This window comes from Chiloscyllium punctatum, chromosome 44 (assembly GCF_047496795.1).
Source record: "Chiloscyllium punctatum isolate Juve2018m chromosome 44, sChiPun1.3, whole genome shotgun sequence".
NCBI classification, from domain to species: domain Eukaryota; kingdom Metazoa; phylum Chordata; class Chondrichthyes; order Orectolobiformes; family Hemiscylliidae; genus Chiloscyllium; species Chiloscyllium punctatum.
The window spans coordinates 65200880-65218595 of NC_092782.1; the positions used below are offsets into that span (position 1 = coordinate 65200880).

Consider the following 17716-nt stretch of genomic DNA (forward strand, 5'->3'; position numbering starts at 1 on the left):
ATTTCAACTTTGTAATATATAGATACACTCAGCATTTTAGAAATGCTTTATGAATTATTTTTATGTTAACACAGAGCTGGTCATCTATTAGGAAATTACTTTCACCATGATATTTGATTTTGAGTGATATCATTAGATTGGATCAGTGAATCGACAGTACTATAAGAGTTTGAAAGTTATCTTTCAGATGAAGTGTTCAAAGGATGAATGACAATACATTTCTGTCCGTGGGTTGTCCATCCTGTTTATTGATGTGGTGGTACCTGGAGTACATCTGAAAGACCCACTTGTCAGCTATTTCTCAGGTATCCTTTTTTTTGAACTATGTCACTAATATAAATAATCCCATCTTCTGACAGAGCCCAAGTTTGTTGCTGCTCACCTGATTGCAGATAATGATGACAGAGATGATGACAAAGTTTACTTTTTCTTCACTGAGAAAGCCCTGGAGACAGAGGGAGGTAGCCCTGCGCACTATTCCAGGGTGGGAAGACTTTGTGCTGTAAGTAAAGATTGTGTGTTTCCAAAATTAGAACAAGATAGCTATGTTCATCACTATTCTCCACTATCTCCCCTCACACCATCCTGAAGACCAACCCCCCCGACACGGAAATAATCCCACGCACATCATTTCACAGTTAAGTTTTGTCATCTAATTTAGAGTCAAATGTATTTTTTTTAAGAAAACTGAAAGGAAATGAAGTCATCACATCATTAATTTAGTACAGATCAATAGAGGTACCGTCACCAACTGGAAAAAACATTTTAACTTGTCTACATTCTGTGCCCAAAGAACTGAAATAAAACAAAATCCAAATTAAACAAATGTTACCACCAGCTGTCGCTTCATTATCTCATTTTCAAGCTCCTGTCAGAAACTAAATAGTAAACAACCTTTTCCATGTCTGTTTTTCACTTTGTAGAAAAATGACAAAATCTAACAAAAGTATCATACAAACTGTGTATTTATGGGGATCAGTGCTTCCTTCAGAACTTTCATTGCTTTGTACTTCAGAGCACAAGGAAGATGACCAGAAATAAGCCAATCATCCCATCAAGCCTGATGTGCCAGTCAAGTGGACCATGGCTGATGTGATTGTGAGCTTAACTCCATTTTCCTGTCTGTCTCCCATAATGTTTGACTCCTTGTCAATGAGTAACTGTCTACCTCCACCTTGACTAGTTTCCACTGCCCTGCCGTAGGAACTTCCAATCACTAACAACCCCCTGGAGGAGAAACGTGTTTTCAATGGAAATGACCAGCAGCTCTTTTCTAATGGGATTTCTCCTTCCAAAGTCCTTGATCTTGGGAAATGTCTCTGCTCAAGTTCCTTCCTGGGAGGAGGCAGCAAAGACTCTGATAAACTCTCCACCTGATTCCCAGCATCTCCTTTATATTCCACTCCAAGAATAGCTTATATCTGAGTTTCATCAGTCATCGGGCATTCAACAACAACAACTTATATTTAGATAGCACCTGCAACATAATGAAATAACCAAGGTGCTTCACCAGAGCAATTTTAAGTTATATGGGATACTAAGTTAATTAGGAGAAACTAGATGAAATGACCAAATGATTGATCAGGGAGGTAGATTTTGAACAGCATATTAAAAGAGAGGTGGAGCGGTGAGGGAGGGTATTTCAGATCCTGGGCCCTAGGTAAATGAAGTCACAGTTACCAATGATGGGAGAGATATTATGATTTACAATGCATATGGCATTTGAGAGGACACAGATATTTTTGAGAAGTGTGAGGCTGGAGATGTATTTTTCAAGGAGCCAATGTAGACCAGTGAACACAGAGCGAGAGTGAAGCATGGTACTGAATAGGCATTATCCAATTGCTTTAGAATGAGCTCCTCACGGGCAATTGAAACATCATGTCTCTTCTATCCCAAAGTCAAAACCTGCTTTGAGCTGAGAGTTTATATACTGTCACATGATGCAACTGAATTGCCACCTTTTTCAAAGGAGGGGAGCTTAAAAAGCAAATGAGAGAAACAAGGATGAATTATGAGAAAAAAACTGGTAGTGAACTTCAAGGGGTGTCCCAAAGTCATCTCTAAGCAGAAATAGTAAAAAGTGGAGTAGGAGTGATTAGGGACCAGAAAGGGGATTTACACCTGGAGCAGGAGGGATTGTTGAGTTATTAAATGGATAGTTTGCATCCTTCCTTACAAAAGAGGAGAATTCAGTCCAGATCATGATGACTAGGTTCAATATTGATTGTAGACAGGTAGGAGGCTGGAAGATCATAACAAGCCGGGCAGCATCTGGAGGTGGAGAAGTCGATGTTTCAGGTGTAACCCTTTTTCAGGGCTGGTGACGGGTATGGGGGTTGCTGCAGATAAAGGAGGTGGTGGGAGCAGGGTGGTGAAGTGGGGCTAGATGAAGACAGTTAGAGCTTATGACCTGCTTGGTCAATGGGAGGAATGATTCCAGTTGGTGGTAGGGAGTGGATGGGATGGGGAGGGGCTGAGAAAGTAGTCAGGGATGGGGAGAGAGGTTATTTGAAATTGGAGAACTCAATGTTGAGTCCTCCAGGCAGTAGGCTGGCCAGGCAGAAGATAGGATGGTGTTCCTCCAATAGGAGCTCTGGTTTGTTTTGGCAATGGAGGAGGCCAAGGATGGTCAGGTCAGAAAGGGTATGACTGCGGAAATTGAAGTGGACGGTGACTGGGAGGACCGGTCAGCCCCTGCGGGCCTGGCTGAGATGCTTGGTGAACCATTCCCTAAATATAAGTTTGGTCTCCCTAATGTCAAAAAGACTGCATTAGGAGCATCTGATGCAGTAAATTAGGTTGGACGAGAGGCAGGTGAGCCTCTGTCTCACTTGGAAGGACTGTTGGGACCCTGGATGGAGATGAGGGGGTGGTGGTGTTCGACAGGTTTTGCATTTTGTCTGGGGAAGGTACCTGGGGGAACAGTGGTGAGGGTGGCATGAACCAAGGACTGTTGGAGGGAACAATCCTTGTGGAAGCCAGAGAAGGGCGGGGAGGGGCAGATGTTCCTGATGGTGTGGTCTAGTTGGAGATGGCGGAAGTGTTTGAGGATAATGTGTTGTATGCAGAAACTGGTGGGGTGGCAGGTGAGGACAAGGGGCCTTTGTCTTTATTGCAGGTTTAGAGTGGTGGAATGGGAATGGGGGTGGTGCGGTGTAGGGTTGACTGGGTGATAGAGGGAGGAAAAGCATGTTGTTCAAAGTAGATGGACATCTAGGATGCTCACGAGTGGAATGTCTCCTCATCTGAGGAGATGTGGCAGAGGCAAATGAATTGGGAGAATGGGATGGAGTTTTGCAGGACACTGGGTGGGAGGAGGTGTAGTCCAGGTAGTTATGGGAGTCAGTAGGTTTGTAGTAAACATCTGACTGGAGACTCACCAGAGATGGAAATGGAGAGAGATGTTTGAGATGGACCAAGTAAATTGAGGGTGGGGTGAAAGATGTGAATGAAGTCAATGAACTGCTGCAGTTCAGCCTCCACTTCAATATTAAAATGGCAGAAATATTCGACAGACAGTTGTACGGTAAGTTGACAGGACACGAGGACCAGTTCAGCCGCAAAGGATATTGAAGGAAGAAATTGCAGAGTCACTGGCCACAATATTTCAGACTTCACCAGAGTTGAGTCAAGTGCCCCAGAAGACTGTCAGACTGGAGACCTGACCTAGTGGACTGTCTCAGGGGTCAGTGCTGGGCCCATTGCTGTTAATTATCTATATCAATGATTTGGATGAGAATGTACAAGGTATGATTAGTGAGTTTGCAGATGATACTAAAATAGGCGTCATAGTGGACAGTGAGGAAAGTTATCAGAAATTGCAGCAGGACCTTCATCAGCTGGGGAAGTGGGTCAAGATATGGCAAATGGAGTTTAATATAGATAAGTGTGAGGACTTGCCTTATGGAAAGTCATATCAAAGTCGGAGTTTCATGGTGAATGGTAGTGCCTTAAGGAGTGTAGTGAAACAGAGGGACCTCGGAGTTCAGGTTCACAGTTCTCTGAAAGTGGAGTCCCAGGTAGATAAGGCAGTAAAGAAGGCTCTTGACACACTGACCTTCATTAGTCAGGACATTGGGTATAGAAGCTGGGAAGTTATGTTGCAGTTGTACAGGACATAGGTGAGGCTGCAATTGGAGTGTTGTGTTCAGTTTTGGTCACCTTGTTATAGGAAAGATGTTATTAAAGTGGAAAGAAATTTACAAGGATGTTGCCAGGAGTCAAGGGTCTGAGTTATAGGAAGAGGTTGGACAAGCTAGGACTTTTTTCCTTGGGGTGTAGGAGCATAGGGGGAGACCTTATAGAGATGTAGAAATCATGAGAGGCATGGATATGGTGAATGCACTCAGTCTTTTTCCCTCAATTTGAGGGATCGAGGATTAAAGAGCAACAGTTTAAGGTTAGAGGGGAAATAAAAGGGAACCTGAGGGGCAACCTTTTACACAGAGGGTGGTAAGCATATGGAATGAGCTGCCAGTGGAGGCTGGTACAATTATGACACTTGAAAGCCATTTGAATCGGTATATGAATAGGAAGGGTTTAGAGGGATATCGGCCAAATGCTGGCAAATGGGACTAGATTAGTTTAGGATATCTGGTCGGCATGGGCAAAATGGACCAGAGGTCCCCGGTTTCTGTGCTGTGTATCTATGTGACTCTATAACTGTGTTAACTTCTGAGAGATTCAATAGCTGGCCATCTATTCTGTTATTACATTAACATTCTGTGTGTGCAAAACCCTTCACTTCACACCCCAAGAGAAATCATTCCTGCAGCAATGAGCCTGAACACATTTTCTTCTGAAAATTGCAACAAAACCTGCCCATCAGCACCTCTTCAGAAGTTGAATGCTCAGAGCAAATCATTTCATCTATTATCAGCTCATGATGAAACAAACCAAGGATTTCTGTCAAATTACAACATCAAAAATCTGTATCATGCTTATTACTCATTAATGTTATTCTTTCTAGAGGATAGGAATCACTTGAAATACATCTAGACTGTATTGATTTACACTTGAAAGTTTATATCGATTCTGGAAGAAACCAATCACCACCATCTGATGCTTCATTTAGAGTTAGACCATGTGCAACTACTTGTGATGATAAATAATTTTCATGAATTAATTAGCTTTTAATTCTGAACGGTTCTCCCTCCTCTATCAGCGCAACTGTAGTATGCATTAATGCACATTACATTCACACGAATAATGAGTTTAATTGGAGAGATAAAAATAAATCATGCTGATGATCCCTTGATGAGGGTTGTGATTTGTTCATTTGTTGATATGCTTCTCCTCAGAATGATATTGGAGGACGACGAGTGCTGGTGAATAAATGGAGCACTTTCATCAAAGCCAGACTGATCTGCTCAGTGTTGGGTCCGAATGGGATTGCCACACATTTTGATGAAATGGGTAAAGAATTGCCAGTGACATAAACTAAATTCATATAATGCTGATAAAATATATGGCAGCATGGGGTGTCTTGTCGTGCAGTGATAATGTCTCCAGCTCTGAGCCAGGAGGCACAAGATCAGGCCCCACCTACTCCTGAGGTGTGTCTCAACATCTTGGAACAGATTGATTCAGAAAATATCTGTATATTGTGTGAAACTTGTATTATTCAAGCTCTTTTCTTTCATGATCTCAGGATATTTCAGAGATTTTTTACGAGAAATGACATTGTTTTGTTGTGTTGTCTGTATTGCAACACAGCAGCCAATCCGTGCACAGAAACTGCCCAAAAGTGATAATGACCAGATAGCCAGCTTTAGCAATGAGGCATCAGTATGTGCAAGATGCCGTGGGTGGCACAGTGGTTAGCACTGCTGCCTCACAGCACCTGAGACCCGGGTTCAATTCCTGTCTCAGGCGACTGACTATATGGAGTTTGCACATTCTCCCTGTGTCTGCCTGGGTTTCCTCCAGGTGCTCCGGTTTCTTCCCACAGTCCAAAGATGTGCAGGTTAGGTGAATTGGCCATGCTAAATTGTCCATAGTGTTAGGTAAGGGGTAAATGTAGGGGAATGGGTGGATTGTGCTTCGGCGGGTCGGTGTGGACTTGTTGGGCCGACGGGCCTGTTTCCACACTGTAAGTAATCTAATCTATTGGCTGGGACAACAGGAGCATGCTAATGAAGCCTCTGTCTGATACACTGTACACAGGTTTCAAACAGCAAACATCCACATCAAGAAAAACACAGCAGCTTCACTAAGGTTCACAGCAACTGGCAGACAAAATAAAACATGAAGCAGTAATCTGAGCAAATCCAGAAAAATAATTGTAAAATTTTTGGCAGCTGCACAAAACCCATGCATCAAAATTAGATTAGATTTCCTAAAGCGTGGAAGCAGGCCTTTCGGCCCAACAAGTCCATACCAAAGAGTAACCTACCCAGACTTATTTCCCTCTATTTCCCCATGACCAATGCAGCTAGCACTACGGGCAATTTCCCAGGGCCAAATCACCTAACCTGCACAACTTTTGGATTGATTTGGAGATGCTGGTGTTGGACTGTGATGTACAAAGTTAAAAATCACACAACACCAGGCTATAGTCCAACAGGTTTAATTGGAAGACTAGCTTCCAAAGAACTAACATGGTCATTCTAACAGATGAGTGACTTCACAAACAAACAAGGTATTTGTCACTGTATAATTTCAGTTACATCACTCTGTAAACTTTTGCTATAAATTCTGTGTCTTACAACCACCTGATGAAGGTGTGGTGCTCCGAAAGTGAGTGCTTCCAATTAAACCTGTTGGACTATAATCTGATGTTGTGTGATTTTTTGGATTGTGGGAGGAAACCCACACAGACACAGGAACAATGTGCAAACTCCAAACAGTCACCTGAGAATGGAATCAAACCTGGGTCCCTGGCTCTGAGGCAGCAGGGCTAACCACTGAACTACTGTAGTGCTGTGCGTCAGTATATTAATACATTAGGTAAATGGGCAAAACTGGGCAATGGAAGTGTGTGAGGTCATCCATTTTGGACCGAGAAAGGATAGAACAGGGTACTTTCTACATGGTATGAAGTTAAATGCAGTGGATTTCCAAACAGATCTGGGGATTCAGTATCATAGATCTTTAAAATGTCACACACAGGTAAGGAAAATAATCAAAAAAGCTCATGGAATGTTGACCCTTTTATTGAGCAGGCTGGAGCATAAAGCTGTTCGTACACATACTGCCGAGTTAGACCCCACTTGGACTATTGTGAACAGATCTGGGCACCACACCTCAGGAAGGATATATAGTCTTGGATTTACAAGATTTACGTAGATTTACAAGAATGATACCTGGGCTTCAGTGATTAAGTTAAAAGGATTGGTTATACAAATTAGTCCCATTTTCTCTTGAATTTAGAAGGTTAAGGGGTTATCTGACTGTAGCCTTCAAGATATTAACAGGAAAGACAGGGAGGATAACAAACTATTTGGACTGATTAGAGATTCTAGAACTAATAGGTGCAGCCTGAGAATTAGGGCCAGACTGCTCAAGAGAGAATTTTAAGAAGCATTTCTATACACAATTGGTGGTAATGTTTGGACCTCTCTTCCACAAGTGGTAGTGCATGCTGGATATGATTAATTTTAAATCAGAGAGTTTTTTTTTATTAAGCAAAGGTACTATGGACATGGGCCAAGGGCAGGTCTTTGGAGTTAGGGCACAAGTCAGTCATGATCTCACTGAATGGCAGAACAGGCTCGAGGCACGGAACGGCTGACTTTTTCTCCTATATTCCTGGGAGTTTTCATGAAAGAATACCAATAAAGCCAGTGTAAGGTCATGAACTGTAGCAGGAGTAGGCCATTCAGCCCCTCGAGTCTGCATCTTGTAATCTGGATTCCAGAGACTGACAACAACGTGTACGTTCCCATTGCATGTGACTTAATCTAAAACAGAGATTTTTATTTCAGTCATTCTATTTTAAAGGCATTGTTTCAATATAATTGTGACAACAATTTTATCTAAAATATTTACAAGCTAAAGAATTGCTGGGATTTATTTAGAAATCACATTAAAACAGAGCAAATATTTTCAATGACACTGTCTCCTATTTTCTGAATGCAATAAAATAGGGTTCTTAGGACAGAATTCCTTTAATTGAAGTTCAGAATAAATACTATTAGGAAGATCTGGTTCCATAAAATTTTCAGAGGTATTTAGGGATGGGCATTAAAGGTCTGCTTCGTCCATGCTACTCATATCTTGGGGAATTAACAGGGAAAAAAAGCTCCCCATTGCAATAGAACATAGAACATAGAAAAGTACAGCACAGAACAGGCCCTTTGGCCCACGATGTTGTGCCGAGATTTAATCCTAATGTCAAATATAATAACCTACACACCCCTCAACTCACTGCTATCCATGTGCATGTCCAGCAGTCACTTAAATGTCCCCAATGACTCTGCTTCCACCACCACAGCTGACAACGCATTCCATGCATTCACAACTCTCTGCGTAAAGAACCTTCCTCTGATGTCTCCCTTATACCTTCCTCTCAATATCTTCAAACTATGAATCCTCATACCAGTCAACCCTGCCCTGGGGAAGGACACTAAATGATTGAACTGTGTAAATTGAAACATTTACCAGCAACTATATTCGATATTTCCAGTCTCTGGTATCCCTGGAGACAGAAATGTCCTTTACAAACCAGAATAAAGATACACTGATAGGAGATGGCTCAGGGAGCACGGATATTTGAAACAATGTTCTACATCCCCCGTAATCAGTCACATTCTGACATAATGAGCACCCAGCCCATGCTGGAAGAGCAAAGCTTATTTCTGATGGTCAAGTAATTGGAAAGGACTACAGGAACCTCTCTCTCATTGCAAGCTTTGAACTGGATTTTCCAAGGAGTGACACTCTTGCCCTTCATTTTTTACATAAAGAGGGAGCTCTACATTTCTGAGAGGAGATTGTGAATACGTCTGCCTCAGAACTTTGTCATAGGGAAAGCGACTAGCCCAGATGGTGTCTCTGGCTATGCACTAAGATCCTGCATTGACCAGCTGGCAGGAGTACTCGCTGACATCTTGAACTACCTCTGACTTCAATGTGAGGTTCCGAACTGCATCAAGAAGATCACAATCATCCTGGTGCCAGAGAAAAATCAGGCAACATGCCTTAATGATTACTGCCTGGTGGATCTGATATTCATTATTATGAAATGCTTAGATACGTTAGTAATGGCACACATCAACTCCAGTCTCTCAGGTTTCCTTGATCCATGACAATTTGCCTACCATCACAATAGGTCCATGGCAGATGTCATCTCCCTGGTCATACACTCATCCCTGGAACACTCAGATTATAAGGACATCTACATCATATTTCTGTTTATTGACTTTGGCTCCACTTTGGCAAACACATCTCCAAACTCTGAGACCTAAGACTCTGCTCCTCTCCCTGTCCTTGACTTCCTGACCCAATCAGTAAGAATAGGCAGCAACACCTCAATCACAAAAATCCTCAACACTAGTCACCTACAAAGCTACACACTCAGCCTCTTACCCTACACCTTCTACACTCACGTCTATGTGACCAAATTCAGCTCTAACTCCATTTACAAACTTGCTGGTGAAACCATATAGAGAGTCGGATTTCAAACAACAGGAAGGAAACAGACAGCTGAGTGGCATGGTGTAAAGTCAATAATCTCTCCATCAGTGTCAGCAAAATGAAAGAGCGGCTCATTGACTTCAGGAAGCAGAGTGGAGGATACTCTCCTGTCTCTGTCAATAGTGCTGTGGAGAAGGTTGAGAGTGTCAAGTTCATAACAGTAGACATCACTAACAATCTGTCCTGGTCCAACAACATTGACTGTCACTTGACAGCCTAAGCCTGGATATTGTCCAGATCTTGTTGAATTTGAACATGGACTGCTTCAGTATCTGAGGAGTCACGAATTGTGCTGAATATTGGGCAATCACCAGTGAACATCTCCATATCAGACCTTACAATGGAGAGAAGGTCATTGATGAAGCAGCCAAAGATGTTTGAGCCTTGGATACTTCCCTGAGGAACACCTGCAGAGATGTTGTGGAGCTGTGGTGACTGACCTCCAACATCCATGATCATCTTCCTATAGAATCACTACAAAGTGGAAAGAGGCCATTCGGCCCATCACATACACACTGATCCTCCCACCCAAACCCAGCACCTGCTCCACCCTATCCCTGTAACTCCACATTTAGCATGGCCAATCCACCTAACCTGCACATCTTTGGACTGTGGGAGGAAACAAAAGCATTTGGCAGAAGTTCATGTAGACACGGGGAGAATGTACAAACCACATACAGTCACCCAAGGGTGGAGTCAAGTCTGGGTCCTCATGCTGTGAGGCAGCAGTGCCAATCACTGAGCCACTGTGCCACCCATGAATGTGCCAGGTATGACTCCAAACAGGAGAGAGCTTTCCCTCTGATTCCATGGATTCCAGTTTTGCTAGGGCTCCTTGATGCCACACTTGGTCTAAAACAGCACTGATGTCGAGAGGTGTCACTCCCACCTCGCCTCTGGAATTCAGCTCTTTTGTCCATGTTTGAACCAAGGCTGGAATTAGGTGTCACTGAGCAGGTTATTGCTGAGAAGGTGCTGCTTGATAGCACTGTTGATGACACCTTCTATCACTTTATGATGATTGACAGTCAACTTGTAGGGAGGTAATTGACTGGGTTGGATTTGTTCTTCTTTTTGTGTACAGGACATGCCTCAGCAATTTTCCACATTGTCGGGTAGATGCCAGTGTTGTAACTTACTGGAATAGCTTGGCCAGGGGAAAAACACGTTCTAGACCTCACGTCTTCAGTACAATTGCCAGAATATTGTCAGAAGTGTCAGCTATAGTAAGTAAGGTAAATGTGAGTTTAGGGTGCTGATGTAGTAGTTTCCTAGTTTGGCGGAGGGAATTGGCTGCCGGCTGGATAGGGTGCTAGCTGGTGAGGATGTAGGGAACCAGAGTTAGGATGATAAGTGGGAAAGGTACAGGGTACCTGTCTGTAAGGTGGCAACATAATTAATGAATATTTAGGGTAGTTTGGAATGGGTGAGAGAAATCCAGTCCAGCAGAAAGTGATGTGACGGAATGTTGGCTCTGGGAGAAAGTGAGGACTGCAGATGCTGGAGATCAGAGTTGAAGAGTGTATTGCTGGAAAAGCGCAGCAGGTCAGGCAGCATCCAAGAAGCAAGAGAATCCATGTTTCAGGCACAAGCCCTTCATCAGGAAAGAGGCTTGTGGGCCGGGGCTGAGAGATAAATGGGACGTCGAGGGGAAGGTAGCTGGGAATGTGATCGGTAAATGAGGGTGGGGTAATGGTGGTAGGTCAGAGAGAAGGGTGGAGCAGATAGGTGGGAAGGAAGATGGACAATTAGGACAGTTTGAGAAGGCAGTGACAAGTTGGAAGGTTGGGGCTGGGATAAAGTGGGAGAAGGGGAAATGGGGAACCTGGTGAAATCAACATTGATCCCATGTGGTTGGGGGGTTCCAAGGCATTCTTCCTTCAGGCGTCGGGTGTTTAGGGTTTGGCGATGGAGGAGGCCCAAGACCTGCATGTCCTTGGTAGAGTGGGAGGAAGAGTTAAAGTGTTCAGGCACGGGGCAGTGGGGTAGGTTGGTGCGGGTGTCCCAGAGATGTTCTCTGAAATGATCTGTAAGTTGATGTCCTGTCTCCTCAATGCAGAGGAGATCACATCGGGTGCAATGGGTACAGTGGATGACTTTGGTAGAGATACAGGGTAAATATCTGTCAGATGTGGAAGGATCCTTTAGGGCCTTGAATGGAGGTGAGGGGGGGGCAGTGTGGGTGCAGGTTTTGCACTTCTTGCAGTGGCAGGGGAAGGTGCCTGGAGGGTGGGTGTGTTGGTGGGGGGCTTAGACCTGACACTGGAGATGTGGAGGGAATGGTCTCTCCAAAATGCAGATAAGAGTGGGGAGGGAAATATATCCTGAGTGGTGGGGTCTGTTTGTAGGTGATAGAAATGGTAGAGAATGTTGGTGAGGTGGAAGGTAAGGACGGGGGGGGGGGGGAGGGGGGGGAGTTCTGTCCTTGTTGCGGTGGAGGGGTGGAGTTTGAGGGTGGAGGTGCAGAAAGTGGATGAAATGTGCTGGAGGATATTTATTGTTGACCAAGTAGGAGGGGAAATTCTGTTCTCTGGGATGTTCTATGGTGGAACTAGTCCTCCTGATGCAGATGAGGCAGAGGACGTGGGAGAAAGGCATGACATTTTTACAGGAGTCAGGGTGGGAGGAGGTGTACTCCAGATAGCTGTGGGACAGAGTGGTTTTATAGTAGATGTCCGTGTTGAATCTGTCGCCGGAGGTGGAGATAGGGAGGTCCAGGAAGGGAAGGGTGTCCGAGCTGGTCCAGGTGAATTTGAGATAGGGGTGGAATGTATTGGTGAAGTCGATGAACTATTCAACCACCTCGTGGGAGCACAAGCACGAGGTAGTGTCAATACAGTCATTGATGTAGTGGAGGAACAGGTCGGGGCTGGTGTCAATGTAACTGCGGAATATGGACTGGTCCATGTACCTGACGAAGAAACAGGCATAGTTGGGGCCCATGCAGGTGCCCATGACTACCCCTTTGGTCTGGGGGAATTGGGAGGATTGGAAGGAGAAGCTGTTGAGAGTGATGGGAGATCCCCTGAGGTGATGAGTTTGTGTATGGTCTGGGAGACGATGGTTTGGTGATGGGAGGTGAGGTTGTTTTTGAGGAGGCAGTAGGAGGAGGTGTCCCTGAGTTGGCCAAACTACCAGCTCTGGGTGGGGAGGTGGGAAGGATAGGTAGGTAGGTGCCAAGTCTGGGTGCGGAGGATAGTTAGGTAGGTGTTGGGTCTGGTTGGGAAAGCGGGGATGGTATGTGTCAGGTCTGGGGTGAAGAATGGTGCGTGTGGGTAATGTGTCTGCATGGGAACGTGTGGAAGGGTAGGTGCCGGGTCTGGGGCTGGTGAGTGTGGAGGGTGGGTATCGGGTCTGGGGGGAAGTGGGGAGTATGAAGGGTAGGTGTCAGGTCTGTCAGATAAAGTTTGGAACTAGAAGAAGCTCAGCAGGTCAAGCAGCATCGGGGAGAAGAGATGTTTCAGTCGGAACCTTTCATCAGGCCTGGGGATGGTGATATGGATCAGATCAGGTCAGATCCAGTGGTAATGGGTGGTGTTGGGTCTGGCTCAGGGTAAGGGTTGAGTTATGTTTCAGGCAGGGCTTTTGGGTAGGGTCTGTGGGTTGTAAGTGATCTGGTGGAGATGTAGTTGAGGAAATGTGATGGTACTTGTGTGGTTAGTTTAATAGTTATGCATGAGTTAGATCGTATATTTAATAGTATGACTTGACCTGAGTAACAATTTACTCAATTTCACTGGAAGCATCTGAAATCTCCCATGTCCTCTGCCTCACCCATAATGCTTTAACTGGTAGCATCTGTGGGCAGAGAAATAGATAAATGGTCATTTGTGAGGACCTTTAGGATTGGAGAGTGATCCAGAACAAAAGGAACTGTCTGGGACTGTCTGGAGGACGGGAGAGTTTAAATGATATGTCTTGATGGCCAACAGGCCTGTTAATAAGCATCGTAAAGAAACAGATGAAAGGTGAATGGCGGCATAGCAGCAACTTAATGCTCTATGAAGGGATAAAGAAAGAAATAAGATGGACTGCAGCAACAAAATGTCATTAAAACAAAAACAGGAATTGCTGGCTGAGCTCAGCAGGTCTGGTAGCATCGATAGAGAGATAAATAGGTCTAATGTTTCAGATCCAATGACCAATCTTCAGAACAATTGAAGATCAGTTAAAATTAGTTGGGGGCATATAATCTGTAATTGTAAGATGAGACACTGAGTTGAGAAGGTGCACTGCGATGAGCTGACTGATGAGATTCTTCACTGGAACAGGCCAAGGACAGAATGGAATCAGGATGGAGAATTGAACTGACAAATGACTGGAATTTCAGGAACTTGTTTGCAATCTGAGTGTATTATTCCACAAAATGGTTACTCAGTCTGTTTTGGTCTCCACACGCATGGGTGGCTGCATTGTGACCAATAAATGCAATGAAGTAATTGGAAGGAAGAACAAATAAATCACTTGGAAGGAATGTTCTAGATCTTGGACATTGAGAAATATAAACATAACATTATGGATGTTGCATCTGTCAAAAGATCATGGGACCATTTCACAGACAACTTATAACTGGTGATGATAGAACTGAATAATGTTGAAACCAAATTATTCAAAAACTCTTCAGAGAGAGTCTTATATTGTCATTGTGCATTCCAGTACTGATGTATCAGACCAACAGAAAATACAAAACAGATCCACAGTTGGACAAATTTCTAAATTGGTAAAGGCTTCAGAAATAAAGGTAACAAAGTGTCCACGTTCAGGATTCTCTTAAGGTTAACATTTAGGTTCAGTTAGCAGTTAGGAAGGTAAATACAATGTTAGCATTCATTTTGAGAGGACTATGATACAAGAGCAGGAATGTACATTAGAGGCTCTGAGAGGATCTGGTCGGACCACATTTGGAATATTGTGGGCAGCTTTGGGCCCCATATCTAAGGAAGGATGTGTTGACATTGGAAGGGATTCAGAAAAGGTTTACAAAATGATCCTGGGATGAAGGGCTTGTCACAAGAGGCACAATTGAGGACTCTTGATCTTGATGGAGTTCAGAAGGATGAGGGAGTATCTGATTGAAACCTACAGAATACTGAGAGGCCTGGATAGAATACACACAGAGAAGGTGTTTCCCTGAGTATAAGAGACTAGGACTTGAGGGCACAGCCTAGGAGTGAAGGGACAATCTTTTAGAACTGAGGTGAGAGGAAATTTCTTCAGCCAGAGGGTGGGGAATCTGTGGAACCCATTGTAACAGAGGAGGCCAAGTTACTGAAATAGATAGATAGGTTCTTGACTACTAAGAGGGAGCAAAGGTTATGGGGAGAAGACATGAAAATAGGGTTGAGAAACAGGTTGAAATCAGCCATAATTGAATGACAAGCAGACTCGATAGGCCAAATGGACTAATTCTGCTTCTATATCATATGCTCATTCATAAAGTCAGGATGTATGGGATACAGGGAGAGTTGGCTATCTAGATTCAGAATTTGTTGGCTGATAGAAGTCAGAGAGTGGTTGTAGATGGAAAGTATTCTGCATGGAGGTCAGCGATGAGTGGGGTCTCGCAGGGCTCTGTTCTTGGGCCTCTGCTCTTTGTAGTTTTTATAAATGACTTGGATGAGGAGGTCGAGGGGTGTGTTAGTAAATTTGCAGATGACACAAAGGTTGGAGGTGCCTTTGATAGTATCAAGGGCTGTTGCAGGCTGCAGCTTGAGATAAACAGGATGCAGAGCTGGGCTGAGAAATGGCAAATGGAGTTCAACCTGGATAAATGCAAAGTGATGTATTTTGGAAGGTCGAACTTGAATGCTGAATATAGGATTAAAGACAGGATTCTTGGCAGTGTGGAGGAACAGAGGAATCTTGGTGTTCAAGTACATATATCCCTCAAAGTTGCCACCCAAGGGTTATTAAGAAAGCATATGGTATTTTGGCTTTCATTAACGGGGGATCAAGTCTAAAAGCCGCGATGTTTCGCTACAGCTTTACAATTCCCTGGTTAGACCACACTTGGAATATTGTGTCCAGTTCTGGCCACTCTACCACAAGGAAAGATACAGAGGCTTTGGAGAGGGTGCAAAGAAGGTTTACCAGGATGCTGCCTGGACTGGAGGGCTTGCCTTATGAAGAAAGGTTGAGTAAACTCAAACTTTTCTCTCTGGAGAGAAGGAGGAACAGAGGTGACCTGATCGAGAAATACAAGATAATGAGAGGCATGGATAAAGTCAATAGCCAGAGACTTTTTCATAGTTTTAATTTATCAGGAGAAAGGTATAAAGGAGACATCAGAGGTAGGTTCTTTATGCAGAGAGTTGTGAATGCATGGAATGTGTTGCCAGCTGTGGTGGTGGAAGCAGAGTCATTGGGGACATTTAAGCGACTGCTGGGCATGCACATGGATAGCAGGGAGTTGAGGGGTGCGTTATTTTCCATTAGGATTAATCCTCAGCACAACATCTTGGGCCAAAGGGCCTGTTCTGTGCTGTACTTTTCTATGTATCTCTGTGGTCTAACTACATCTGCCCACACAGTTAGCACACAGGCCATCTTCATTGACCAAATATAATTGATAAAACCTGAGACTAATGGCTGACTACTCTTATCAAAAAAACATCATGGAAATATCAAAGTAAAAGGGACAAGTAAATATAATTAGTGTATAAGAAACTGAAACAAAACAACGTTTGGGTTCTTTACCCAGAGAGTGGTGGGGGCATGGAATGCGCTGCCCGTGGGAGTGGTAGAGTCAGAATCATTGGCGACCTTTAAGCGGCATTTGGATAGGTACATGGATGGGTGCTTAATCTAGGATAGAAGTTCGGCACAACATCGTGGGCCGAAGGGCCTGTTCTGTGCTGTATTGTTCTATGTTCTATGTTCTATGTTCTAACGTGAAGACTTAAAAATCCAAATTATTACTTAACTTATATTACTCCATTTCAAAGCTGTGTTCTGGATAAATTTGCAAAACATTGTGCAACACTTAGAGTATTTCCTATAATTTCTGTATTCAGTTTTTCAGGAGGTAAACTACATAATCAACAATGACAAAAGAAGTTGGTTAGTTTAATTGGTGATCATAGGGTTCAGATTAAAACCAATAGAGTTCAATCCTCATTCTCACTAAACTAGACTTTAGGGCCTATTCTCCTTACCCTGTCCCAGAGTAAAATCATGGAATAAACAATGATTTGGCAACCCTGCACCATTCAATGCTGTGAAGTATGTGAGAATTAGTTATTGTAAAATGAAAGAAAAATGGTCATTCAAATTTCATGGAGACAGTTCACGTTTTTGATATTTGTAGTATTTGGCACAGACTGCAGAGAGAGGAAATACATCTGTTTGTGTCCATGCATCTCCACGTGTTCAGTTCTCAGTTGTGCGCTTTCAAAAGATACTGAGTAAACATCAGATCATTTTTAAAGATTGGTGAGACATCATTTTGTTCATCTGTTTGAAACATCCATAAGCTGCTCCCTTTCAGAATTCAATTAACAAAGATTGAAAAATAAATTGTCTTTTTCAGCATTGCAGTGAACTGAAACAAGTGGACGACACGGTGGCACAGTGGTTAGCACTTCTGCCTCACAGCGCCAGAGACCCAGTTCAATTCCTGCCTCAGGCGACTGACTGTGTGGAGTTTGCACATTCCCCCCTGTGTCTGCGTGGCTTTCCTCTGGGTGCTCCACTTTCCTCCCACAGTCCAAAAATGTGTAGGTTAGGTGAATTGGCCATGCTAAATTGCCCGTAGTGTTAGGTGAAGGGATAAATGTAGGGGAATGGGTCTGGGTGGGTTGCGCTTTGGCGGGTCGGTGTGAACTTGTTGGGCCGAAGGGCCTGTTTCCATACTGTAAATAATCTAAGAGGGAGACAGTAAATTTCCTCTCAAAAATGGAACCATACTATCAAGCACAGGCACAAAAGATGGTATTCATTGAGTTGGTCTAAAACAGGTTGGAGCTAAAAGGCCTAAAGTAATTCATTTGTCAACAGAAAATGGGCAGGAGGTGGAACTGTAGCTTGAATTTGTTGCCAGTGATTTCATGAATTGATTTAATCATTTCAACAATGAATG

General features: G+C 43.6%; 1 protein-coding gene across 1 annotated transcript in view; it reads left to right on the forward strand.

Moving 5' to 3' along the window:
- LOC140467040 (semaphorin-3E-like) overlaps window positions 1-17716 on the forward strand; it is a 313608-nt gene that overhangs the window by 221484 nt on the left and 74408 nt on the right. Inside the window, exons 7-8 of the mRNA XM_072563104.1 lie at window positions 360-502; window positions 5304-5418. Coding sequence (XP_072419205.1) covers window positions 360-502; window positions 5304-5418 — 258 coding nt within the window. The remainder of the gene's footprint in view (window positions 1-359; window positions 503-5303; window positions 5419-17716) is intronic.